The 24,197-nt window shown below is 41.9% G+C and overlaps 1 protein-coding gene across 1 annotated transcript in view; it reads right to left on the bottom strand.

The window, feature by feature from the left end:
* PPFIA4 (PTPRF interacting protein alpha 4) overlaps positions 1-24,197 on the bottom strand; it is a 145,175-nt gene that overhangs the window by 24,120 nt on the left and 96,858 nt on the right. Inside the window, exons 13-21 of the mRNA XM_063144338.1 lie at positions 23,005-23,096; positions 16,003-16,144; positions 13,192-13,397; positions 11,706-11,946; positions 11,313-11,348; positions 7,158-7,291; positions 6,342-6,508; positions 4,379-4,472; positions 2,095-2,176 (exon numbers count right to left, since the gene is read on the bottom strand). Of these exons, the coding sequence (XP_063000408.1) occupies positions 2,095-2,176; positions 4,379-4,472; positions 6,342-6,508; positions 7,158-7,291; positions 11,313-11,348; positions 11,706-11,946; positions 13,192-13,397; positions 16,003-16,144; positions 23,005-23,096 (1,194 nt within the window). The remainder of the gene's footprint in view (positions 1-2,094; positions 2,177-4,378; positions 4,473-6,341; positions 6,509-7,157; positions 7,292-11,312; positions 11,349-11,705; positions 11,947-13,191; positions 13,398-16,002; positions 16,145-23,004; positions 23,097-24,197) is intronic.

Genomic DNA, 24,197 nt, shown 5'->3' on the forward strand with positions numbered 1-24,197 from the left:
AGGAGACCTTTGCTGAAAGGTTAAAAGGCGTTCCCCTCCACCTTTATTACTGCAGCTGCTTCCCCTAGGCCAATGGAAATAAAAGTGATAAAATTGAATAGACCAAATAGTAAACGGTTTCTGGTCTAGCCAATTTCACACACACACTTTTTAAGTTAGTTTTTCCTGTTTTAAAATACACACCTATATTTTCATGTACTAAAACAAATGCACAAAACTTTAAAAACACTTCCAAACTGCAGGCAATGGAAGACTGCATTATTTATCATGGGCATTATCCAATAGACGTCCCATGGCTACTAAATCAGAACATACACAGTCTTTATTGCGCCAGTTCTAGAAGCTAGTTTAGGCTTTTCCAGAGTTTATTGAAATACAACTAAAAAAACCTCTGCAAAAGCATCTGGACCAAGACTGAGACAGGACACAATAATGTGATCATGTGTATCACAGGCAATGATCGTATTTTCTCAGAAAAGCTATGATCTGAACACAGTCTTAACAGAGTCCTGTGGCATGACAGTATTAGTTTGTTCACTGATTTTGAAGAACAAGTGAGATTAAGGCTGCAATCTTATACCCACTTATATGGAAGTAATCCCTATTGTACCCAATGGGACTTACTTCTGAATACACATGTACAGGGATCGTGCTGCAAAACTAATTAACTTTTCTCAGTGATACACCTCTTGAGGCAAATGTAACAACAAAGTTGAGTAATTGGGAGGTAAAAAATGCAGTATGATTATTGAAAATGAGGTATAGATGGGGAGAAGGGCAAATGGCTATGATTTGTTCCCTTGTGCAAAATTGGAAGAAGACTGCTTTAAGTTAACTGTACAATATTGTACTTTTGATACTTAGCTCCAAAGATGTTGTTGTTGTTATTTCTATACCCCATAGCCAAAGCTCTCTGGGCAGTTTACAAAAGATGTTAGCTAAAATATACGTTAAACTAGATGCAAAACATTGAAGAAGATCCAAGAAGTAATTTTCTGTATATTGTGTGTCGACAACTTGATTACTTGAAAACAATATTGAGGTATATAATTGGAATAACTGGGCAAATCCTCTTAGTTTGTTCCAATTAATTTTGAAGAGTTAACAGCAAATTGGGAGGGAAGCAAGTAACACAATGTCATTGCCAAAGTCATTCTATCAAGGAAATCACAAAAATTGAAATTTACAAGCTGTAACAGATTATAAGAAAGCAGACCCCAAAAAGGCCCTGAAAACTTTGAACTTGATTTGTTATATAAATCATTTGAATTTTCAAAATAACAATGTTGTAAAAAAAATCTATGCTTTATTTTTGTGACATAAGGATCATGTGTTATAGTGAGTTATTTTGGCCTGTACTTCCTTTGTGCAAAACAGAAACACTGGGAAAATGTTATATCTATATATAGATAAAGGTTTTATATGTATTTTATATTTACAGCATTTAAAATGCTTTAATTATATATACATTTTATACATATTTATCTTCAGAGACTCCAAAGTGCTGCATTCACACAAATATGTCAGCAAGGGACTCTACAACATGCACTATGGAATAAATACAGTTGTTCTTTATTTTTCTCATTAGTACATTTTAAACCACATGATGGAGATTCTTGTTCAGTACTGAACATTTGCCATATATTTCAAAATGTAACTTTGAATGAGATAAGGCACCTCAGACGCTCATGAAAATATTCTGTCTGAAACTGGCTGAAATGTTTCCCAATCCCCCTGCTCACTTTTGCTGCTGTTTACAGCCAGTTCACATATTCTTCTTGGGAACTCATCCCAGTGATTTGGAGACCATGTATGTCGTCAGCATAATGACCTTGCAAAACTACACAGTAAAACAATCTGGCTATGGCATGATGTCACAAAGACAATTCAGAGTGAGGGCAATGCATCATGCTCTTATTTTACATGAGTAAACATTTTCACCCCTGTTGACAATCCTTACCCAAATGTTCCTACATTGGGCTCCAGCCTAGATATGAATGAACCTTTTATGAAAGGAGAAAAACGTTGGTATACTAAGAGCTAGGTCACCCAGTAGATACCATTAATCACCTGAAGATCCTGAGGCAGGCTTACCTCTAGCCAGGAGACTACAGTTGGGCCATCCCACTGAGCAAAAGGGATGCCCCTTCTTCGAGCATCTTCCAAAAGCTCATGCCTGGAAGGAGAAGCAGAAAGAAGCAATATAACATTTTCCTTGCTAGCTGTGCAATCCTACACAGTTCACAGCTTGTACAGTAGTATATAAACAGCCCTATTTGCAAAAAAGAAAAAAGGGGGGGGAAAGAAAAGAAATGGGGGGGGAGAATTAAATTAAGTTAAATGTAAACGTCTTGCAAACAGAAACACAGACATAGCAAGCCATCCCACATCGCAGTGTGAGACATCATATTGTGCTTATTATTATTATTTATTTATTTATTTATATAGCACCATCAGTGTACGTAGTGCTGTACAGAGTAAAACAATAAAATAGCAAAACCCTGCCGCATAGGCTTACATTCTAATAAAATCATAATAAAACAATAAGAAGGTGAAGAGAATGCACCAAACAGGCACAGGGTAGAGTAAAATTAACAGTATAAAAGTAAGATCAAAATCAAGTTTTAAAAGCTTTAGAAAAAAGAAAAGTTTTTAGCTGAGCTTTAAAAACTGCAATTGAACTTGTAGTTCGCAAATGTTCTGGAAGAGCGTTCCAGGCGTAAGGGGCAGCCGAAGAAAATGGACGAAGCCGAGCAAGGGAAGTGGAGACCCTTGGGCAGGCGAGAAACATGGCATCAGAGGAGCGAAGAGCACGAGCGGGGCAATAGTGTGAGATGAGAGAGGAAAGATAGGAAGGAGCAAGACTGTGAAAAGCTTTGTAGGTCAACAGGAGAAGTTTATATTGGATTCTGAAGTGAATTGGAAGCCAATGAAGAGATTTCAGAAGTGGAGTAACATGGTCAGAGCGGTGAGCCAAGAAGATGATCTTAGCAGCAGAGTGGTGAACAGAAACCAACGAACTGATGTGAGAAGAAGGAAGGCCAGTGAGAAGAAGGTTGCAGTAGTCCAACCGAGAAATAACCAATGCATGAACAAGCGTCTTGGCAGAAGAGACAGACAAAAATGATTGAATCCTGGCAATATTATACAGGAAAAAACAACAGGATTTAGCTACTGCCTCAATATGAGGAATAAAGGAGAGTGAGGTGACACATCATATTGTGCTTCAGGTCACATTTTGGATGTAGTGCCCTGGTCAGTGACTAATTTTTAACAAGGAATGTATTTTGAATTGAGCAAGAGTGAGATAGCCAACAACATTGGTGCTACCCACTCCCATTTAAACTGAGGTGCAGGTAAAGGATTCTTTTAAACCCCTCTTTCCAATATGAACAACAACAGAGTTGGAAAAGTCCTTCCTTTAGGAACCTGAAATGCTGAATATTCGGTTTGGCCCACCTATATGTGCCTTAATTTGCAATGGGATTGAGCAGCTAAGGTTCATAAAGGCAATATCAGCCTCCATTGCTGTTCATACAGGGGAGAAGGGGGTTAAATAACTCTTTGCTTGTGTCTCAGCTTGGGAGATGAAAGCTCAGGGGCAAGGCAGAGCAGAGATGGGAAGGGAGGCATTAGGATCAGGGCCTATGCTGAGGTTCAGATCATGAGAAGCCTTTGGGTATCAGATAGTCTAATGTGAGTATAGTACTTGAGGGGAAAACTCCAGGTTTCTAAACATCTGAAAAGGCTCTTTGAGACCTATGCAAAGAGGCATGTTTTACTGTGGGGAGAGAATGTTACTGAAAAGGCGGGATTTTGAAGCTTTGGAAATTCCTCTCTCTCTTCCACAGGATGTTCTACTCAAGCAACCACCCTATGAGTATCTCATCTCTCTAGTCTATACAACAGTGGTCTTAAACTTTGTAAGCCTGATAGCACAGTCTGTCTCTTTTTTTAACGTTGTGAACTGCTTTGGAAGACAATAACTGTCAGAAAAGCATGACATAAATGCAGTAGATAAATAAATAAAACTGGGTCTCTAATTGCTCAGGAGCTCCTCAATAGCTTTTCAGAAATTCCTTGATGAGAAGATGAGCAATAAACAAGTTCTATCAAAGATACTTTTAAAATCTTCCCCTGCAATGTGTAATTGACAGAAAGGAATGGGCAAGATCTAGAGCACTCTAAGATCATATGGGAAGGTGGTTCTAACAGGCGAGGCTCTGTGATCCATATGAACTGAGGATTTGTCCTAGATTACTTCCCAGAATCCTCTAACTTGCAGAGATTCAGTGACCAATGTCATCAAACCAATGTTCCCCAGGGGAAGGAAAGGTAAATGACACATAATAACGAATACTAAAGTAGGTATGCTCACTTTTTTTTGAGCCGTCGGTCTTTCTCGGCTTGAGCTCCTAGCTTACCAAGACCAAGAGAGTCCTGTATATTGATCTCCGAATCTGTCAGTATAACTGGGAAACATAAGGCATAGTGAATTAGACTAGAAGCCTCTGGCACCCACAAAAGCTAGGGCCACATAAAAGAAACCTCAAAAACTGAAAATAATCCCTCTTATATACCCAGCAAATATTTTGCATCAGGATTTCAGAGTTGTTGCATTCCCCATGATATCAAGGACTTTAAGTCTCAGAAGCAGGTGAAGCCTACATAGCTTAATAACGTACTGAAATTCTGATATTTCAGGATACAGAGAATGAGAGTTCAATAGAGTAGTCTGCAAGAAATTTTCATTCTTTTTAGAATACTACAACTCTGTGTAATCCTACAAATATTCACAATAACCTTTCAATATTGTATATAATACCAAAGTTTTCCCATAAAATGTCCAGTCTCTTCATGTGCCTCAATAATCACCCTTTTAGTGATGCACTCACTTTATCCACTGTCCTTTCCCAACTAAGCTTCCATACACTCCCCAGAATCCCCCTTATGCTATTGGGTCTTCCTGTAGGTCCCATTAGGTTATTATTGTCAGAATCCACACCTATAGCTCCACACTTTCCCTACAGCACTAGAGCCTATATAGGCTGTCACCAACCACAGCCCCTCCTGCCCAACCCACTCATTCTCAGATGGCCATCATGTGAAAGCGACTTCTTTGATAGGATGCTGTATCACGGGTGCCATTTTCAATGGAAAACAACCACATGCAGAAAGAACAGGTTCCCCAATGGCCTTCTTTCCTATATGTGCTGTCTTCTTCAGACAATTCAAAGTGTCCATGCTAAATCCTTCTTTTTCTTCAGTTGCCCCCTCTAGGTTTCAGCATTTGCTTCTTGCAGCTTTGCAGATCTTCAGACTTCCAGGTCTTCAAGACTTTTCGCTCCTCCACCTATGATCCCATCCCCTCTCAAGGCAATGGTATCTGCCACCAGTCCAATTAAGGGCACATGAATAGGTAGGTTGTAATTATAAATAAGATTAGACATGCACAGATGCTCTTTTGACTCCTTCCTGTAGACACAGTCTCAGTGCAGAAAAAAAGTGACTGACCTTTTTCTTTTACTTTATTTTAGGACTAAAGAGCTGAATGAAGCAGCAGACTGATCAGATTCATCCTTTGGCTGCTCTCCTGCCATTGTGTCTTCAGTTATGCTGTTCCCTATGCCTCAAATAGTTTAATTTAATCATCAAGCCATTTTCTTTATCCATGGCTCCCCATTTCCATTAAATTCCCCCTTCAGCATCTACTTTGGCTGCAATCCTACACACAGTTGGGCTGCTAAAATTCCACTGATGGCAATGTGATATGAGCAGCCTACACTCTACTGGACTGCAGTGTTTGGTTTGGTTTGGGGACTTTGGGGGCCTCCATAGCTAATCTGTATTGTTTGCTCTCCATCCCTTCTCATCATTGTCACTAATTCATTAATCCTTGTTCCCTCCACTCCCCTTTGTAATATGTTACTTATAATAAGCCCTTGTGTGGACACAATGGCCCTGTTCAGACAACACACTAAGCTATGGTTAGGCCGCTAGCCCTTTTGTAGGAAATGGTTAGTGAGTGTGGTTAAACCATGATTATGTAGTCACCTTGGTTAGCAATAATGTTTAGCTCAAAATGCTTAACCACCATGGCTTAGCATGTTGTCTAAACATGTTCAACAACTGTACCAAAATAAAAAGATCTAAATATTCCAAAAACTGAGGGTAACTAATCTAACTGGCATCTTGAGTGCTGATCTTATCACTTCCTTCATCTATATTTTTCCATTCTACTAAGGGTGCTTAGAGAGAATTCTCTACCCAAAATGGACACCTGCCCAAGAAACCCGTGGAAAGATAGTTTTCCCTTAGAGGGGATGAAAAGGGTCAAAGACCTTGCCCAGTAGCGCCTTCTCTGCTCAGTTGGATCAAGCGTCCTTTCTCTTTCTTTCCAAACAAGCGCCCAATAGAGGATTTGATGCCTTTCCTCTTGGAGCCTTTGTGCAGAGAATCCTGGCTGCTGTTGCTGCTGCTAGGGTTACTTGCTTGGTCCTCCAAAGAACTAAAGGATAGTAAAGGAAGAGCAAGAGGTTCAGACTGTTATCATCTACAATGAAATACCCCTCTGGGAGTCATCCTCATTTCTGCTTTTTTACCAAAACATTCCTAGCACTTCTCACAGTGAACCTGCACAGTCACTCCCTGTTCGGGAGAGAGGGCCTCAGCCAGCACCAACATTGTGTGAAACGACTGGGACGTAGAAAAGACATTTCCAGACACCTTCCTATCATTTGATGGACATTTTACTGATTTGTTCCAACATTCCAATTACGCATTATCAATCCTTTACTCCACAAGGAACTGTCAGATCCTCTTTTGTAGGACCTTCTGAAGAGCATTGCCATCTATAACTTGTGGAGCTAGAATGAAACATGAACGTGCTCAGGTTTCTAACAGTACATATTTAGTTTCAGTTTCTCTCGCAAGTCGTCGGAGTTGGGAACAAAATCAGCATTAGGCATATTCTCCAGGAAATACTTGTACATGTTAATAATATGTTCTTGGTTCTACAACCTCCCCTTCCCATGCTTCACTCTCTCATACCAATTGGGAACACTTACTAAACCATCTGACCCATCTGTTCACCTAGTGAAGTTGACTCCCTACAGTAGGTAAAGCCCATCCCTTCCTCCCTCGCCAGCCCCCTATACCTCTTGCCTTCCTCCTGACTCAGAGCAGGATGTCCAAACTTCTCCAGCCGCAGGGTCCTGGGTGAGGAAGGAGGAGAGGTCTCACATTTTATGGTGGTTTTATCTTCTCGACTCTCATCTCGACCAGCTGGTGACTGAACAGATAAGATGAGGTCAGCGTGCAGATCCCTGTCCAAACACCTCCCTCCCATCTCTAGCACACTCACCATAGGCATAGCTCACCTGCCAGTTCAATTAAAGGAGAAGGTGGAACAGGGTCACATGCACTCAGAGTGTCACGGGGACTGCTGCTCACTGCATGCCCTAATCCAAAGGTCTGGATGACTGAGTGACAATTATCAGTGTCATTTGGAGTGATGGAGCCCTAATGGGAGGGAATGGAGCCCAATAACAGCAGGAAGGAAGAGACAGGTTGCGACCCATCAGCAACATGTAGTAATGAGGAGAGCAGCCTCTACCTTCCCAAGGCCCATGCTTTGAGTCTGACTATTCAAACTGCACAGATTTCTGAAGACAGGTAAAGTGTTGGCATCATTTAGATGAGCATCTCACATTTCCATCTGATATTATCGGGTCTGAAGTAGCTTCCCGCTGTTATAAGGGTCATCCTTGAAGTAACATCCACCCATAATATGTTCTCCACTCTCTGGGTTGAGGGCAGGCAATTTCCTGCCTAAGCCAGGGAGTTAGGCCCCAATCAACGCAATCCAAACATTGATAGGATGGTGACCATGTACCCTGCATAAGCCTCCGTTGAAACAGCAATTGAAGGGGCAGGCTTAAAGAACATTGCATGCATAAGTCAAGGTGAGAGCAAGTATCCAACAGAAGCTGAGCAAGTTTTAAATAATGTCTTGTTCTCCCAGAACCTGATCAGGAGCAAAGCCACCTCAGTTACTGCATCTTAGAAATAACTAGTGATTTCCACTTCTGTCCTGCTAAACTATCATTGGGAAGTTGATGAGAAACTGTTTTGGCTTCCCTTACTGTTCAAAGCATTCTCTCTGAAGCAAGCAGAATTTGACACTCTAAGCACCCAAGCAGAGAGAGCAAACATGCTTCCATAGAGGCCAAAATAACATGGACACAAGGGAGGAGGAGGAGGAGGAGGAGGAGGAGGAGGAGGGGAAAAAGAAGACACATCTACTGTTGAAACAGGAGTTGTGTCCAAACTCATTTACACTGAGCAAATCACAGGCAGGCATTAAGGCTGAATGCAAGGACAGATAAAAAACAAAGCATCAGGCAGAAGCATGCGGGGGATGGCAGGGGTATGTTGCACACTATCATAGCCAGCCAGACTGTAATTATGCTATTAACTGGGGAGAGCAGATGTTGAATGCAAAATTGATAGTTGCTTCTCAAGGCAGGCCAAAAACCCACTCTACCCTACCCACCCTGCCCCCATCCAATTTCACAAACATCTTCTCCCCTCCACAAAACTGCATGTGGAATTTTTCAGATGCTTTAGGGAGGTTTAGGGTAGCAGCAAAATCCTAAGAAGTGGGGGTTTGACTTACCTTAGTGCTATATGAGGTGACTGAAGGTTTCAGTATTTTAAAGGCCTCATTACTGCCACTCATAGCAGGCAATAAAGTTCTCTGTGCAGCTTCCATCCTGGCCCCCTTTCAAGGGGCTGGGTCAGACAAATGCCCCCATAACATCATTCCTAAGGGCATTCTACTGGCCTAGGCCTCAGAAAATGCCCAGCAACATTCCTAAGAGTATTCTTCTGGCCCAGGCTGGGATGAACACCGCACAGAGAGCCTTCCTGTCTGCTATGACCAGCAATGAAGATGCATTTAAAAAAATGTTAAAACAGGGAAAGGAACCTTCAACCACCTCATATAATGCCAAAGCCAACCAAAACCCTCCCCCTTCCCGAAAATGACCTAGAACTTCATCACATCCAATCTTTTTTTGGGGGGGGTCGCCCTTGCTCCCCACCTGTCCCCAAATTGCCAAAAAAGAGTGGGACAAAATGTTTGACCCAGCACTAGCTTCTCAAATAATGCATTGGGGAAGTAGCCGCCACTGTTAGGAATGGTTCACACGACACACTAAGTCATGGTTCATACAACACACCAAGCCATAACGTTTAGCTCAAAATGCTTAACCATCGTGGCTTAGCGTATCATCTCAACAGAGTCAATATGTCCTTGGGAAAGGGGATGGGGGGCTAGAATTGTAGCTGCTACCTTGGGAGGATCATGTACGAGGCTGGAGACTAAGTAATGAGGCATCACTGCCTGTGCTCAGGCCTCAGAAGGAAACAGGAGTATACAACACCAGCCCCTGCAATAGGCATGGTATAGATACATAGGCATGGTATAGATACTAAAGGCCAGAACGTTTGCCTTTTCTTGGTCAACAGAGCAGCCCCTTTCACGTACTGCGCTTTAGGCCTCACATTCTTCTTTTCTAGCTCAGGCGACTGATGTCCGGGAGCTGAGCCGGAGAACGCACTCTCCAGCTCCAGGTTTGCGAGTGGACACACGCAGTTCCAGCCTAAGCTTGACATTATCCAATCAGGTGCTCATGACAGTCACACAGCCAGCTTATGCATGGCCATTTCATAGCACTATCTGAAAGGAGATCTGAATTTAACCCTTGAGTACTGGGGAAACAGCAATGAAGGCAGACCTGGAGTGGAATCATTTGGGTCCAATGTAACTAAAGGATTGCAAGGTCTCCACCTGTCACAAAAGGTGCTGTCTATACACAGTCCAGGAATTGCAACATTTTCTAGTGTATTGAAGTTTAACCATTATTTGTGTTCAGAAGTCAAGGTGGGGCATTTCAACATTACATATTTTTCCTGTCCACATGTTTATTGCTTTTCTTTTTCACACCAGCCCAGATCCTACCTATCACCCCCACCCCCACTCTCATATTTTACACCTGCAATACACATATTAATGTATTATATATTTGGTTTTTTAGTTTGGTCATAAAAATTGGGATTCCAGATTTCAGAGTTTGCCTTTTTAAGTGCGACATTCTAGACCTGGTTTTACTAGATCCACAGATGCAGGCACTAATAGAAGCACATGTAAATCTATTCCCATTGACAGGAGATGCACTGACCAATCACAGCCAATCACTATAGGTTAAGGCCCTCTTATAAAAGCGTGTTTTCTTAAAATAAATCTTCTTGAAGTTCACAAACTGGTACACAATGGTGGGTGAGAGTTGTGCTTGTTACCTATGTCAGCACAGGTACTAGCTAACAGGTGTGTATAATATTTGTATGACTACAACTTACACAGCACTGCAAACTAAACTTGATTATGGGGAAGCACATTTTCCCAACAGCAATACTCAGCAGCTCTGAGTACAGGGAAAATATGATCTCCCTGCATCAAAACTTATATCTGCAAAAACTAATAACTGTGCATTTACTGCCAAACAATTATATACAGGGCAAACATAATAGCACATGTGACTACACACACAAGGGATTTTTTTAAAAAAAAAATTCTAAATTTGAGAATCACCTATCTTGAGCCAACACTCAGAATAAACAACCTGAGTTTCATAAGCAAAGTATCTTGTTTAAAGTATTTTCAGCCTAATTGTCTTTTACAGAAGAGCACAGTTGCTAGGTTACAACCTAGAGAATCCGATTTTACCTTTCCCCATCAACAATGCAGAGAGAAATTGTAGTGCAGCCCTGCCTGTTTCTTCTCTGATCTTTCCACTTCTTGTTATAGGGGGAGATCTTAATATTGGCAAGGGAAGAGGGTGAACAGAAGGACTGAGGAAGATGAAGCAGCTGCACAAACTCCTCCTGCTTCATTAACAAAGGTGAAGTCAAATTTGCTGGGTTATACCTTGGCAACTTCACAGAAAAGTCCTGGCCAATTCTTTCCATTTTGTGTGTGTGTGCATTTTGCGGAAGCAATTAAGAGACCATAAGCAGATTTACAGTCCCTCCCTAAAACAACAGAATATTTTGCAATGATCACCATTACTTTTCTGAGACAGATGTTTTTCCAAAATATGGCCAGCCTAGCTATGCTAGTGCACTAGAACTGCTCACCGTTACTATGATAAGGTTAGCAAGGAAGCAGAAGAGCAACTGGGTTACAGAAGAGGAACAAGAGCAGACATCCAACAGAAAAAAAAGGGGGGAAAAGAAACAGACAGACTCACAAGTAGCTTTCTCCGATGTTTCCTCAAGTCACTGGGCTACGAAAAACAAGACAGAAAAGGAGAAGTTAGCTCAAAATAAAAGAAGGAAACTGTTAACACTTGAAAAGGTTTGCTGCAACATGGAGTGAAGATAGCATAAATAAACGGTGAGCACCAATGATGGTAGATGTGGCCTTCTAAAGAAAAAAAAAACCCAGCATGCAACTGTGTCATTAAATGCCTTGACATGATAAATAGAACCCACGTGGTAATGAGGCCCTGGGCTGTGCAGCCTGTCCAGGCCAGAGGAGGGAGGAAGGAGAGCATTTGAAGGGAGAGCACACAGGATGTCACTGGCTAGACCACATGTCTTCCTAGCCAAGTACATCATCTCTCATTTCCGTCCCTGCTTACCAGGGTCATGCTGCATATTCGGTCGAGGTCCTGTGCTGTGCTGCGAGAGGTGAGCTTGGGAGTAGAGCGCCCACTGACAGGAGGAGAGGAGCTGGCCAAGGACAGGGCAGTTAGGGAGGTGGGGATGGACGCTCTCTTGCGTAGCTGTGTTAGGTTCAGGGCTTCCATGCTACCACTGGTGACGCGGCTCTCCAACTGCTCAGCCCTCAGCTCGGTTGATTCTTTCTCCTCCTGGATCATCCTAAAAAAAAGAACAGGCATTTCAGCGCAACTGGCAATTTTAACATCCCTGGGATTCTTCTTATTTACTATTCCCATTATACAGGAAGAGACAGAGGCATTCATGGATTCTGGGCAAAATATGAGTCTGGGTCAAAGACTCAACCCAGAACCATGCATTCATGTGTCTTCCAGAGGGCAGCAATCTTCTCCCCCAGGGCCCCCACTGCTTATGCATCGACATAACTAGGCAGGCTGGCCCCAACTTACTCATACAAATGCAGAAGTAGATCTAGAGCACAACTTAACTAATGGCTCATATTTTCAAGTCTTTCAACATCTGAAGTGCTAGAAAACTAACCTTTGTATGAAGAGTTAAGATACTGATGTGGTTCAATGACTGAAGGTGTTGGGCTTCCTCATGTTTTAATCCAGGCTTCCCCAACCTTGGACCATCCAGATGTTTTGGACTAGAACACCAGTAATTCTTGACCACTGGCTAGGCTAGTTAGGGCTATTGTGCAATGTAGTCCAAAATATTCAGTGGCACCAAGTTGGGGAAATCTGCAATTTAATCCATCACTATATTACTTGGAAGGTAACTTTCATTTTTATTTAAAGCAGGAACTGAAAGCTACCTGGTGTCCTTTTCTGTACCTCATTACAGGCTCCTGCCTAGACGTCACGTAGCTTCCTGTACTTTGAATTCCTCATTTGTTGTTTTTTAAAAAATGTCTTGTGAGCTTTGGAGATACAAAAGACTTGCTATGAGCTTGCACCTATGAGGCTGAAATTGGGACAGAAGGAGGGTTACTCATTTGCCTCTAACTGACATAATAACAGATCAGCTCAGGACATGGGTATAATGGGACAAGTTTTGCTTCTACCTTTTTTGTAGCCTCCAAAGGGAATGTCAAAATTGTGCATGTCTGCATCCTTTATTATAGTGACTACGATATTTTGTTTTGTTTCATCTATGCTTTGAGATCTTCAGAAGGAAGAGACTAGAGAGGGATGAAGGGTTTCTAACGTTTTCTCTGAGGCAATATCAAAAATACTGATTATTACAGCTCGGGACTCCGAGACACTGACTGAATCCCTCAGCATCTATTCCTAACTTTTCATGAAATCTCAGTCCTGTGTACTTCTTGCTTTCTTGGGAACCAGTCATAGGCTTTCTGATTTTATACATCCATCATTTGCCCTCTGTTTTCAAAACAAATGTATAGGGTGCATACTCTATGAGTTGGACAGGTACATTCCATACCTGATCTCCTCATTGATGGCATCCAGCTGTTCTTGCAGCATCATGGCGAGGGTCTGGGCATCAGAGTGCCCACTGGGAGATAGCATGTCCATAGAGCTAAAGACTGTCTCCTGGTCATCCTCATCAACATCAGAGATCTCTGGGTCACTGTCAAAGGTGTGAGCTGTAGTGGCCAGGACCCCACTTGGCTGGGAAAGCTCCCAGTCCTGAACAAACACAAAAAAAATAGCATGAACTTGCATGATCAAAATCAGAGTTGAACATCACCACCTTGCTGAAACACCAACAGGGAGGGGGAGAAAGGGAAGAATGCCATTTTCCACAGCTGTGCCCAGAGATGACGGACCTTCATTTAGCCTGAGCTGTCAATACGCTCACCTAACCAAACGTGAAATGACTGTGGAGAATAGATTTGGTCCTCTGAGCATCTCCTACTTTTCAAAGAAATGCCTGGGGCAGAGGGTAGCCTTTACATTGGCTCCAAATACAAGAGTGAGTCTGTGCAAGAGATGTCACTCCCCCATCAGCCACGTGCTACTGAATCTTTTCCCCCTAGTCTTATGGAATCTAGCTCCTTCTTACCATCAGGCAGAGAAGGAGGAAGGTACTTAGAGAGACGTGGCAGTAAAATTGGAGGAGAAGAAAATAAAATCCTGATTGGTTCTTCCCTGCCTCAGATATTTGGGGACTGGTTTGGGGCATGGCCTCCATGGCCTGGGCTAGCAAACAGTTGCACTGGACTCACAATGAGTAGCAGAAAGATATCCCCATGCAGCACTGGGAGGGATGGGGGTGACATCATTTGGGGCTTTCATGAACTGCAGGATTTCATCTCACTGCAGGTATACAAGAAAGAAAATGGAAACCCTTGGCTCTTTGGCTAAGGGAAATGCCAGGTTTCTTACATTAAGGTAGTCTGGAATTGGCTTAGTATGGAGCTAGAATTGCCAGATTCAGTATAGAGCAGCACCCCACACCTTTAGTAATTGTGTAGAAGAAATAATTTCAGCAGATGCTCCACTGACCATCATGGCATCTCAATGTAAGTGACCAGTGTGTTGATTTGTCTAGACCAGAGGTTCTAATGATAGCAAAGAATGAGAATGGTCACAGAACCAAACAATAAAGCATTCAGATTTTGTTACTGTAGTCTGTCACAAATCACCCAAAAATATAGCTTTCAGTGTCATCAAATATGCACTAAAGAATACTTGATTGTCTTCATAACAGCCCTACTACATTGGTATCAAAATTAATAGGACAGTTTCACTGCCAGAAAGACAAAAGTATTTTTTTCTAAAGTGTCCATGTCTCTTTAGCAAGCAGGTACTTTTCTGCTGATTACACCTGTGGTCACAATCTGGAAGAAACAAGATTAGATATTTCCATCAGTGTCACAGTGGGGCAAAGCCATAATTCTACCTTCCTGTATTCTGCTGTTAGTCACAAGTACCCTGTTTTGTACTGGATTTGTCAGGCTTATACAGAACTGTTAGCTCCTTACAGGAGAGTTTAACAAGGCATTTCTTGCTCCTCACTCTGCAACTAATCAGCCTTCTGAATTCTCCCAAGATTATACTTGCTGTCTTGAGTGTTCCATGGAGGAAGAAAGGCAGCATAAAAACATAGTAAATAAATTCTTGAAGCAAACAACTTCACCAAGGCATTTGGCAGTACCTTTTGCCTTTGCCAACAGTGTCTTGAGTGGACTGGATTGAGGAAGAACTAAGGTCTGCTGACATAACAGTGAATTCAAGTTGCATTCAACTTCGAATTTGCCCTTAAGACGACCATCTCTAACACATTCTAATTCTTGTCAAAGTGTTAGTTACATTTATATTACTACACTTGGTCTTAGCCAAAAGGCTGAGAAACCCTTTATATACATCCCCTAGACAAATATTTATCGATTACATTCTTTCTGACCGATCTTCCCTTGAGCAAATCTGTATCTTGCTGGCTGGCAATAATGTATTTATTACTGATCTGGTTGCAAAATTTGCCTTAGCTGCAAGTAAGTTGAGAACTAGGTGCCAAGACTCCCAACAAGTTTCATAATGGAGAGCTGGATATTTTGTTCTGGTATATGTACTTATCTAGTTCCCCACTCATGAGTTCTTATTGTATGTTAATGTGATTTTTATCTTTATATTCCAATTGTGTTCATTATTTTAATTTTACTTTATATTATCTATTTTTAACCTACTTAACTTATTTTTTTAGCTTATCTTTTTACTTGTTTTTATTATGTCCAATTGTGATGGCTTATCGCTTTTAGCAATAAAGATTTCATTCATTCATCTATATTATCCAAGCGATTCTTGTTTTGAGCAGCTCATTGATGCCTAAACATTTACTTAAAACACGGATATGTTGCCAGTCCAAATCTCAACATGGCTTCCAAAAATAATTACAACCATAAAAGTACAATAAAAGTACAATACCAAGCCAAGCCAAGCAGTAAAATGTTAGGTCTACAACAGGCTTCTTTCTTGCCCAGATTTCACAGCATGGCAAAGATCCTTTGAAACTTCATCTCATCACCCTCTGCACAAGCCCATCACATAAGTACTGTCCTGGCCACCATCCAGTGGCCTTTCTGCACAACAGGGAGTCTCTTCCCTTCAGAGGGGGTTAGGTCTGCAGCTGTTCCTGCCGAGTGAAAGGCCAAAGCCCCTCGTTTTAAAGGCACAGGACAGCTGCTGCAGCTGTTGCCATCACAAAGATGTTGTGATCTGCTCCAAGATACAGGCGTAACTGGAGCTGCCTGCTAGAGATTAGCAGGAGCAAGGCGAACATCAGGAGTTTTACCTTGGAGGGTTCTTCCCGCAGAGCTGCAAATCGGCTCTTTGGCACCCGGTGAAGGCTGGAGGGTGTTCCAAAGGGTTCTGCTGATGCATGGACCATAGTGCTCAGGGGATACCTGAGGTCTGGAGTGCTTCCAACCAAAGATCTATGAAAAATAGGAAGGGGGGACTAATAGTCTTACATAGATAATTCAAATAAGCCTCATCTAAATTCTCGTTTTAAAGGGGGAAATTCTCAATTTAAATACTTTTAAAGACATTTTTCTCTTGTCTTATAGGTCAATAGCTAGAGATGTGAAGGGCTGGGTAAAGACTGGGGAAAAACCCAGAACAATTAGGGAAGAAATCCTTTTTTCCACATTTTCCAAAACTCCCAAGAAAAATGGGTCTTTAATTTTTTTTTCTGCCCTTCCTGCTTCCTGTGCCCATTTTTTTCTAGGAGGGTTTCCAGGCTTTCACATCTCTCTCATCATCCTAAAAACAGACATACTGCCAGTGTCTGAAATTCCCAACAGAACATACACTAAAACGTATAGTAAAATATCATCTGTCTAAACACTCCAAGGATAACCAAAACATTCAGCTAATCATAAATCTGGGAAAAAAACAGGAACATCCTTTGTCTAGCAATATCTCTTGCATTGTCACAAATTACAGATACGGATACATAGTGAACATCGGTTTGGATTACGTATTTTAGATAATAGAGGTACGAGCACTCGTATGTGCTGTGCTCATACCTGGTATAAGGGAAGAGTAATCCAAACTGCATAGAACAGAGGGAACAGTTCTGCTCACCATAGCTCCATTGCTTGGTACATGAAGACTCTTGAATTTAATTCTATTTTTTTAAAAAAAATCTTGGCGGCCCTGCATTAATTTTAAATCTTCTCACGTGAGAACAGTAATATCCTGATCTTACAAGAGGAAATGGGTACTGCATGAGGTTTTTCCAAGGTTGAAAAGAACAACTTAGTAGTTCATTCATTGCTATTATGGGCTTTTCTACAAGAGATTTTGTTATGCGCTTGTCTTTCCTCACTAAGTTGTCTACAGGTGCTTTAGACAATGTTATGACCCTAAGAAGTTTTGCTTCTGCTTTTTAAGAGCACTTCCATGGAAGTCTTTTGGAGTAGGGAAAATGCAGTATTTTTTTCATCCCAAAACAAAGCACAAGTTCCCACTAGAAGAATGACATTATTCTGCTCTACTACAGCACCATCTAGAGGTTATGTAGCAGAAAGAAAGGGAAAACAGTTTGTATAGAGATCCGACCTTAATTCTGAAATGAAAATGGAAGTAGATTGAGCCAAGTTAACAGCCTTGACTAAAAAACCTACCCTGCCTTCTGAACCAAAATATATTCAAAATCACTCAAGATTAAAACAATAAAAGTAGCACCAGAAAATACAACAATAAAATTTAAATAATTTTGGTCGGGCTGCAGTACTGCTAATCATCAGGCAGGGCAAGGGCAAGACTCCACTTCCCATAAACATATGATCAAGACCCTGCTCTAGGATCACTCTTTACAGTCAAGGCAAACACATGCACAACACCCACTTTCATATTTCTCCTTGTTGGATGGAGGCCAAAACATAAAAGTTAATCAAACACTTAAAAGTGTAGTATGTGGCAATACAAACTTTGAAGAACTTTTGACCCTGAGTGTTAAATAAGCACACCCTTGATTACCAAGTAATAAACAGCCCAGTATTTGCTACTTAAAGTTTAACAGGTCAACAGAATTGGATATTAAGTTTCACTTATTTAAAAGAAAGCTTAAAATTCAGTGTCTAATATCCATGCATATTTAATTCTAAACTCTCTCTCTGTGTGTGTGTGTGTGTGTGTGTGTGTGTGAGAGAGAGAGAGAGAGAGAGAGAGAGAGAGCGCATTTCTTGAAATTCGTAGTCATATTCAAATGCTATTTTACATCATTATCTGCCTAGCTTGTCACAGAGCATACTAGGCTCACATACAGACCAGCAACCCATCTCTCATCGTACTGGCTGAACTGAGGAGCCCCATTTCAATCTGGAGAGAAGGAGATCAAAGGAAAAGTGACAGCTGAAATCACCAGTGGGTGCAAGACTTTCCAGTCCTACCAACTGGCCTCTCAGTGTTCCAGGGGAACCCAACACAATCGTCTGTGTAGGCATGACAAGGAAACTTCTCCTGATGTACAGTAAGAAAAGCTGATAGCTGCCCCACGCATCCCTGCAATAACCCTCGGACTCAAAAAAGCAGTGGTGTTTTATTGTGAAGCATGTTCCTATACGGGAAGTTCTCCTAGACTGCCACGGTTGCTAGCAGGATAGGAAATCTATCCATTATTAAAATCCTGTCATTTAGTTCTGAACAGGATGTGGAGGGGGGCTGTAAGGAATCACAGAGGTGGTAGGAGAAACTAATCCCTGGGAAATATCCCCTCTCCTGTTGCACAACAATGTGAAACTGCTGAGTTCTGGGGATAGATGAATGGTTTACACAGCATATGGAACCTGAACGCTAAGGTTGAGTGCACTTTTTACTTTTAAAGTCTACAAGGCAAGAAGAATGATTCCAGTAAATCTGTGTAGCACTGGTTAAGTGCCATTAAGATAAATCCAGGATTCCTCAAATCAATAAGTGTGCCTGAATTTAGAAAGGCACCTTCCTCTCTTTGGCTGGAAAGCTTCATATCCCAGAGTGATTCTTAACAGAGAAGGTGGAAAGAGGTAGCACTTCTCTCTTTCACATCCAGTGTGTATGCTACCTACACCCTCTTAGCATTAGGGAGACATAAAGCATCTTTTCCTCCAGCATGGCAAGGGGAAGAAAAAGGTGTCAGATGTCACATCAGTTCATATAATGTCCCCCTTTGGGGGTGAAAGGGTTCCTGAGGTTTGAATGGAAAAAAGTTACCAAAGAAATGTGTAGAGCTACAGGACGAAAAAGGCCAAAGAACTGGAAAATCAGTTATGTCCACATAGAAAGCTGACCAGGAAATATGAACAACGAAGCCTGTGTGTACCAGTTGCTGGGGAACATGGGTGGGAGGGTGTTGTTGCACTATGTCCTGCTTGTTCATCCCTGGCCGATGGCTGGTTGGCCACTGTGTGAACAGAGTGCTGGCCTGATCCAGCATGGGACTTCTTATGTTCTTATGACATGCAGTTAATCAGTGGAATTTGGAAGAGGAAAACAATGGGCATAAGAGACTTACAAGATAAGGCTAAAGCCTGAGGCAAAGGTCATATGTTGCCGGCAGGTAAAGTGGCTGTCAAGGCTTCTGAGGGAAAAGTAATGTCCTTTAGCATACAAAAGAGGCTTTTCCACAAGAGATAAGATGAGACCAATTAATGTACAATCAGGACATGTAGTTGAAAACATGTTTTTTCCGCATCGTGCAAAGACTTGGGGAGGAAAAGAATTTAAGGTACACCAAAATCATCAGAACTCTGGGGAAGACATGGACACCAGAGAAGCAGCTAGCAGGCTGGCATGCCTCCTTCTTCTGAGTGCATGACCTGGCAGGCCACTAGGTTCTGTTGCTCCAACATTGGTAACTATTTGAATGCATGCAGAAAGTGCGAATAGATTGAGTTTAACTGCATTTTGTCTAAATAAAGATTTTCTAGAAATTGCATTTAGGTTTTAAAGGCTCAGTCTGTATCTCACCCGTAATCCCAGCAATAAGTAGCACAGGTGTCCTTAAATCAGGCATTATTCAGACAATGAGGCTGAGCAGTAATAACCTCATTCAACCCACAATGGCTGAACAAGGTTGAACATCCAAGGATCTATTCCTTGTTTTTTCACTGAAGACACAGAAACAATGGCAAATGTACATGCTAAGGTATGCCTGCCTTCTCTTCTCTTCCAACGAAGCGGCTATCACCACTGATGGCTTGGAAGTAATTGCAACATTGTGGTAGCCAGCCACTGATCTCCCACATCATACTTTGGATTGCTGAATTGGAATCAAACAATAGAGCAAATAACTGCTTTCCACTGAAAATTAGAGTTTCACAGACTTTGCTGTCCAGACTAGAAAGAGCATTGGTGTGACCCAGCGTGACAGTTCCTCTGTCTTTCCTTTACTTTAACATGCTTTTAAGTTTCTTTTATCACCCATTTTTTCATGCCTCTGAGCTAATTCACATGAAGAAATAGTCATGGGTACACACAGCCCCCTGCATGTGCTGAAGCATCGGCATACATCTGATAATTCCACAATGAAGCTGTTATTCGTTCATATTCAAAAGGTAAATGTGATCTGAGCAGTGAGATGACTGTTGAAGCAATATATGAGAAACAGGATATATTTATGCTGACTTACTCTCATGGCTCTTCAGGTTCTCAGGAAGAGGCCTCTCTCAGTTTTGCTAACAGAGAGCCTTTAACTGGAGATGCCAGAGACCAAAAGAAGCTGTGGACAACCACAAAAGGTACGGAGGGAACAATGCCACCATCTACTGGGAGCAGAATGTATAGTGTGTGACGTACTAAAGCTTGTCTGTGTCCACTAAAGATGGGATGGGCATCTCCAGATGTTTTGGCTGATAACTCCCATCAGCCTCACCACTGGCCATGCTGGCTAGAGTTGATGGGAGTTGTAGGCCAAAAAATCTGGAGGGCTATAAGTTGCCTGCCTCTGTACTAAAGGCTGCAATCAAGGGAAATGTCTGGGATGATGTAAATATTCATTTAGATTTTATCCCAAAGGCCCTGGACAGGTAACATTTAAGACAACAAAGTACTGACTAAATAATATACTGTAATCCACTCATAACATCTGGGGCTAAAAAAGACAATCAGGTACAAAGTGAAACACACACAAGTGCGATAATCGCATGTGACAATCTAGGTGTGGATTTCATCCTATTTTTTACACTGAAGTGCTATCCATGGATGAAATGCATAATGTGTGAAGAGTCCGTCAGACACTTTGGAGCTCATGACAGAGGTCCTATCTACCGACGAGGCTGCAAAACAAATGCAGAGCATATGATAGCTGACTTATCTATTTTGCTGGCATGTTATACAGTTGTGCCCTCTACTGGGTCACGCGGCAATAACATGCAGCCAGATTTTACTTCTTTTTTACTTTTATTAGGCCAGTTAAGCAATTTATGGTTTGTTTATATTTGGTTCTTACAAGTACAACCTGCAACAAAATGTTGCAGTGCGGAGTGCTCCTGTTTAGGGTTCCAGCCAACCAGCCATGCCCTTTTCCAGGATAGTCCATTCCATTTCACCTCCAGTTTTCTGTTCCTCCCTGACAGTTAGTGCCCACCAAGCATCAACAATCCTCATTGGGCAGTTTTGGGGGGCTGCCTCACCTTCCCCAAGATGTTATTTTTGCTAAAGTTTTTTGTACTTCTGCAAGCCTTAGGGTCCCCCCCACCAGCCTGCTGAAAGCTTCCTCTTGAGTATGCGAAGTGACATTGGAGACTGAATTCACCATTCCTCCATAGGATAACCCACCCTTCAAAATATGGCAGCCAGGTTGGTCACCAGTACACCTAGGGGTGACCATATTACACCAATTTTAAAATCACTTCACTGGCTGCCAGTTAGTTTCCAGGTGAAGTATAAAGTATTGGTTATTACCTTTTAAGCCCTACATGGTTTGGGTCTAGGTTACCTGCGGGATCGCCTTCTCCCGTACACACTCAGGTCTTCTGGGAAGAATTTACTACAGTCAGACAAACTAGGCTGACAACTGTTACCCATAGGACCTTCTCTTCTGCTGCTCCCAGAATGTGGAGTGGCCTGCTGGGAGAGATTCGTCAACTTAATAGTCTTTTCCGGCAGGCCTACCCAGTCTAATTTTAAGATATTTGACTGTTATCTTAATATTGTATTAGTTTTATATGTTTTAATTCAGTTTTATGTATTTTATGGCATTTGTATCTAATGTTGTTCCCCGCCTCGATCCAGAGGAAGAAGTGAATAAGAAATAAAATTATTTATTTATTTATTTATTTATTATTATTATTATTATCATCATCATCATCATCATCATTATCATTATTATTCAAATAAACTCTGGGTGCTAAAAACCTAAAAGACTGGCATGACATCCTAGCACCAACCAATATCCCCAGTAGCCGAGAGCAGCAAACAGAAGCTTGCCCTATTCAGGGAGAAAGGCTAATTGTATTGGCTGAGGGAAGCCAGAGCAGCTCACTGCCCTTGGCTGATACAAGAAGTGAAAAATCCATTAAGTGACCTTAAGTGCTGGTTACTGAAGCTAGGCCTCGTTGCATGTGGTCTACCGCTGAGCAACAGTCCTTTTCTGCCAGTGGATCTGGGAGTGCTGATCTCGCCCTTATTCTCTAAATAGACTGGGGCTGTGGGGGAGCCCTCTCAAAGGTCCTGTGCCCTTTGGCATCTTGCCTCTGAGCCTAAATCCCTCCCCTTCCTCCACAATGGTCACCCTGGGGACAAAGGGAAAGTAACCCTTCCGTTCTACTCTGAAGCAACCATGAGGAGGAAGAATACAAACTCCAAATTTGTTCTCGTGGGTCTGTACTATGATTTTTTTAAAAAATATATATCTGCAGTTACAACTTACCAATAAAACCCAATGGAACAAGAGGTCACTGCAAAACAAGCTGCTATGTTGAAACCAACTGGTAAGCAGAAGACCTGCATTTTACCTGATATTAAGGTGAAGACAATTTGTGAGTTTCCTACCTGGATGCAGGGAGCCCTTCAACCTTAAGATGCTAAGATACAGTATGGAGAAAAAACCTGAGCAGTACCTATCAGATATAGGACAAAACTGATATACTGGCAAGAACATTTCCAGAAGTTGGGATGAACACAATCATTTGATGTTTCCTCCTGTCTCAATGTGCAGAATTCAGAGATATCTGTCTCAATGAAAAGAGAGAAACACACACACACACACACACACACACACACACACACACACACACACAGCAAAACAATTTCTTTTGGAACTCTTTGAACGTTTTGCCATGCCATGAAAAAGAAACAAGAGTATCCTCACCTTGTATGTACACTGTCAAGAAAAGATCCACTTCGTGTCTTTAACTGGTCAATTTCTAATCTCAATTTGTCAATTTCATCTGACAGCCTTCTCTGTTTAGAACAAAACGAAAATTGTTTCTCTATAGCCAGTTATCACTAATCAAACCAAACTCATTAAGTACATCTGTGAAGTCAATCTTCATGCAGGCAATGATAGAGAATCATGCTGGAGGCAAAGCAGAGGAAAGCAAAGGGCTTGGGACAAAGAGGCAGATAAATGGGTGGAAGGCAGGCACTTCTTGGTTCCTGGCTGTTATGTGAAGCATCATGGATGCGACTTTGACACTAATTGCGTTCCTGGTGTTTTCAGAGAATGACCGTGAACATGCTACTAAAGGATTGTTCGGTGAGGAATCTTCGGCTATAGGCAGAATTAACCCCCAAGCCAGGGCTTATCCGAATGATCATGGAATGAAAGCTTCAGTTGCATTTTCTTTAATGATACTATCCCACCCAGAGATAGTACTGCAATCTCTTAGCCACGCATTAGGGATAAGGGGGTGTAACAGTCTTGCTACAGGGATAGAGCTTTACTGCACGGCGACAGCCCCATGCCGCTTTTTAACATCACGTATTGCTTTGAATGCTTAAAGTTTAAATGCAGGGGGGTGTCAAGCAGCACATAATGCAGGGGTAGGCAACTTGTGGCCCTCCAGATGTTTTGACCTACAATTCCCATCATTCCTCACCATTGGCTATGAGTGGCTAGGGTTGATGTGAGCTTTAGGCCAAAACATTTAGAGGGCTACAAGTTTCCCGCCCCTGATACAAATGAACTTCAGAAGAACAATCTGAATGCATAGCCCATTTTGTTTTTCTAATACTGCTGGATGAGCACTCCTATACTGTTGGACAAAATTAGGGGAAATGGCTCATCTAGCAAATAACCAAAACATGAGTTTTGACAAAGCAATTCTAGAAAGCCACACTGGGAATTTGACTTCACACCTTAGAGACAAATTATCTACAGTTGAGCTGTGCAGTCAAATAGATTGCTGCTGCTTACAGTCACTGCTGCAACAGTTGCATCCCCACATTCCATGTGACAGTCACATAAGAAATGGTAGTTTGCTAGATGGGAGAAGAATGTTATTCTCCCTGCAGCAAAATACAGTGAGGTTTGAATTCTAGGGAGACACCTCTGAAACAGAA

The sequence above is a fragment of the Elgaria multicarinata genome, chromosome 1 (genome assembly GCF_023053635.1).
Source record: "Elgaria multicarinata webbii isolate HBS135686 ecotype San Diego chromosome 1, rElgMul1.1.pri, whole genome shotgun sequence".
Taxonomy (NCBI): domain Eukaryota; kingdom Metazoa; phylum Chordata; class Lepidosauria; order Squamata; family Anguidae; genus Elgaria; species Elgaria multicarinata.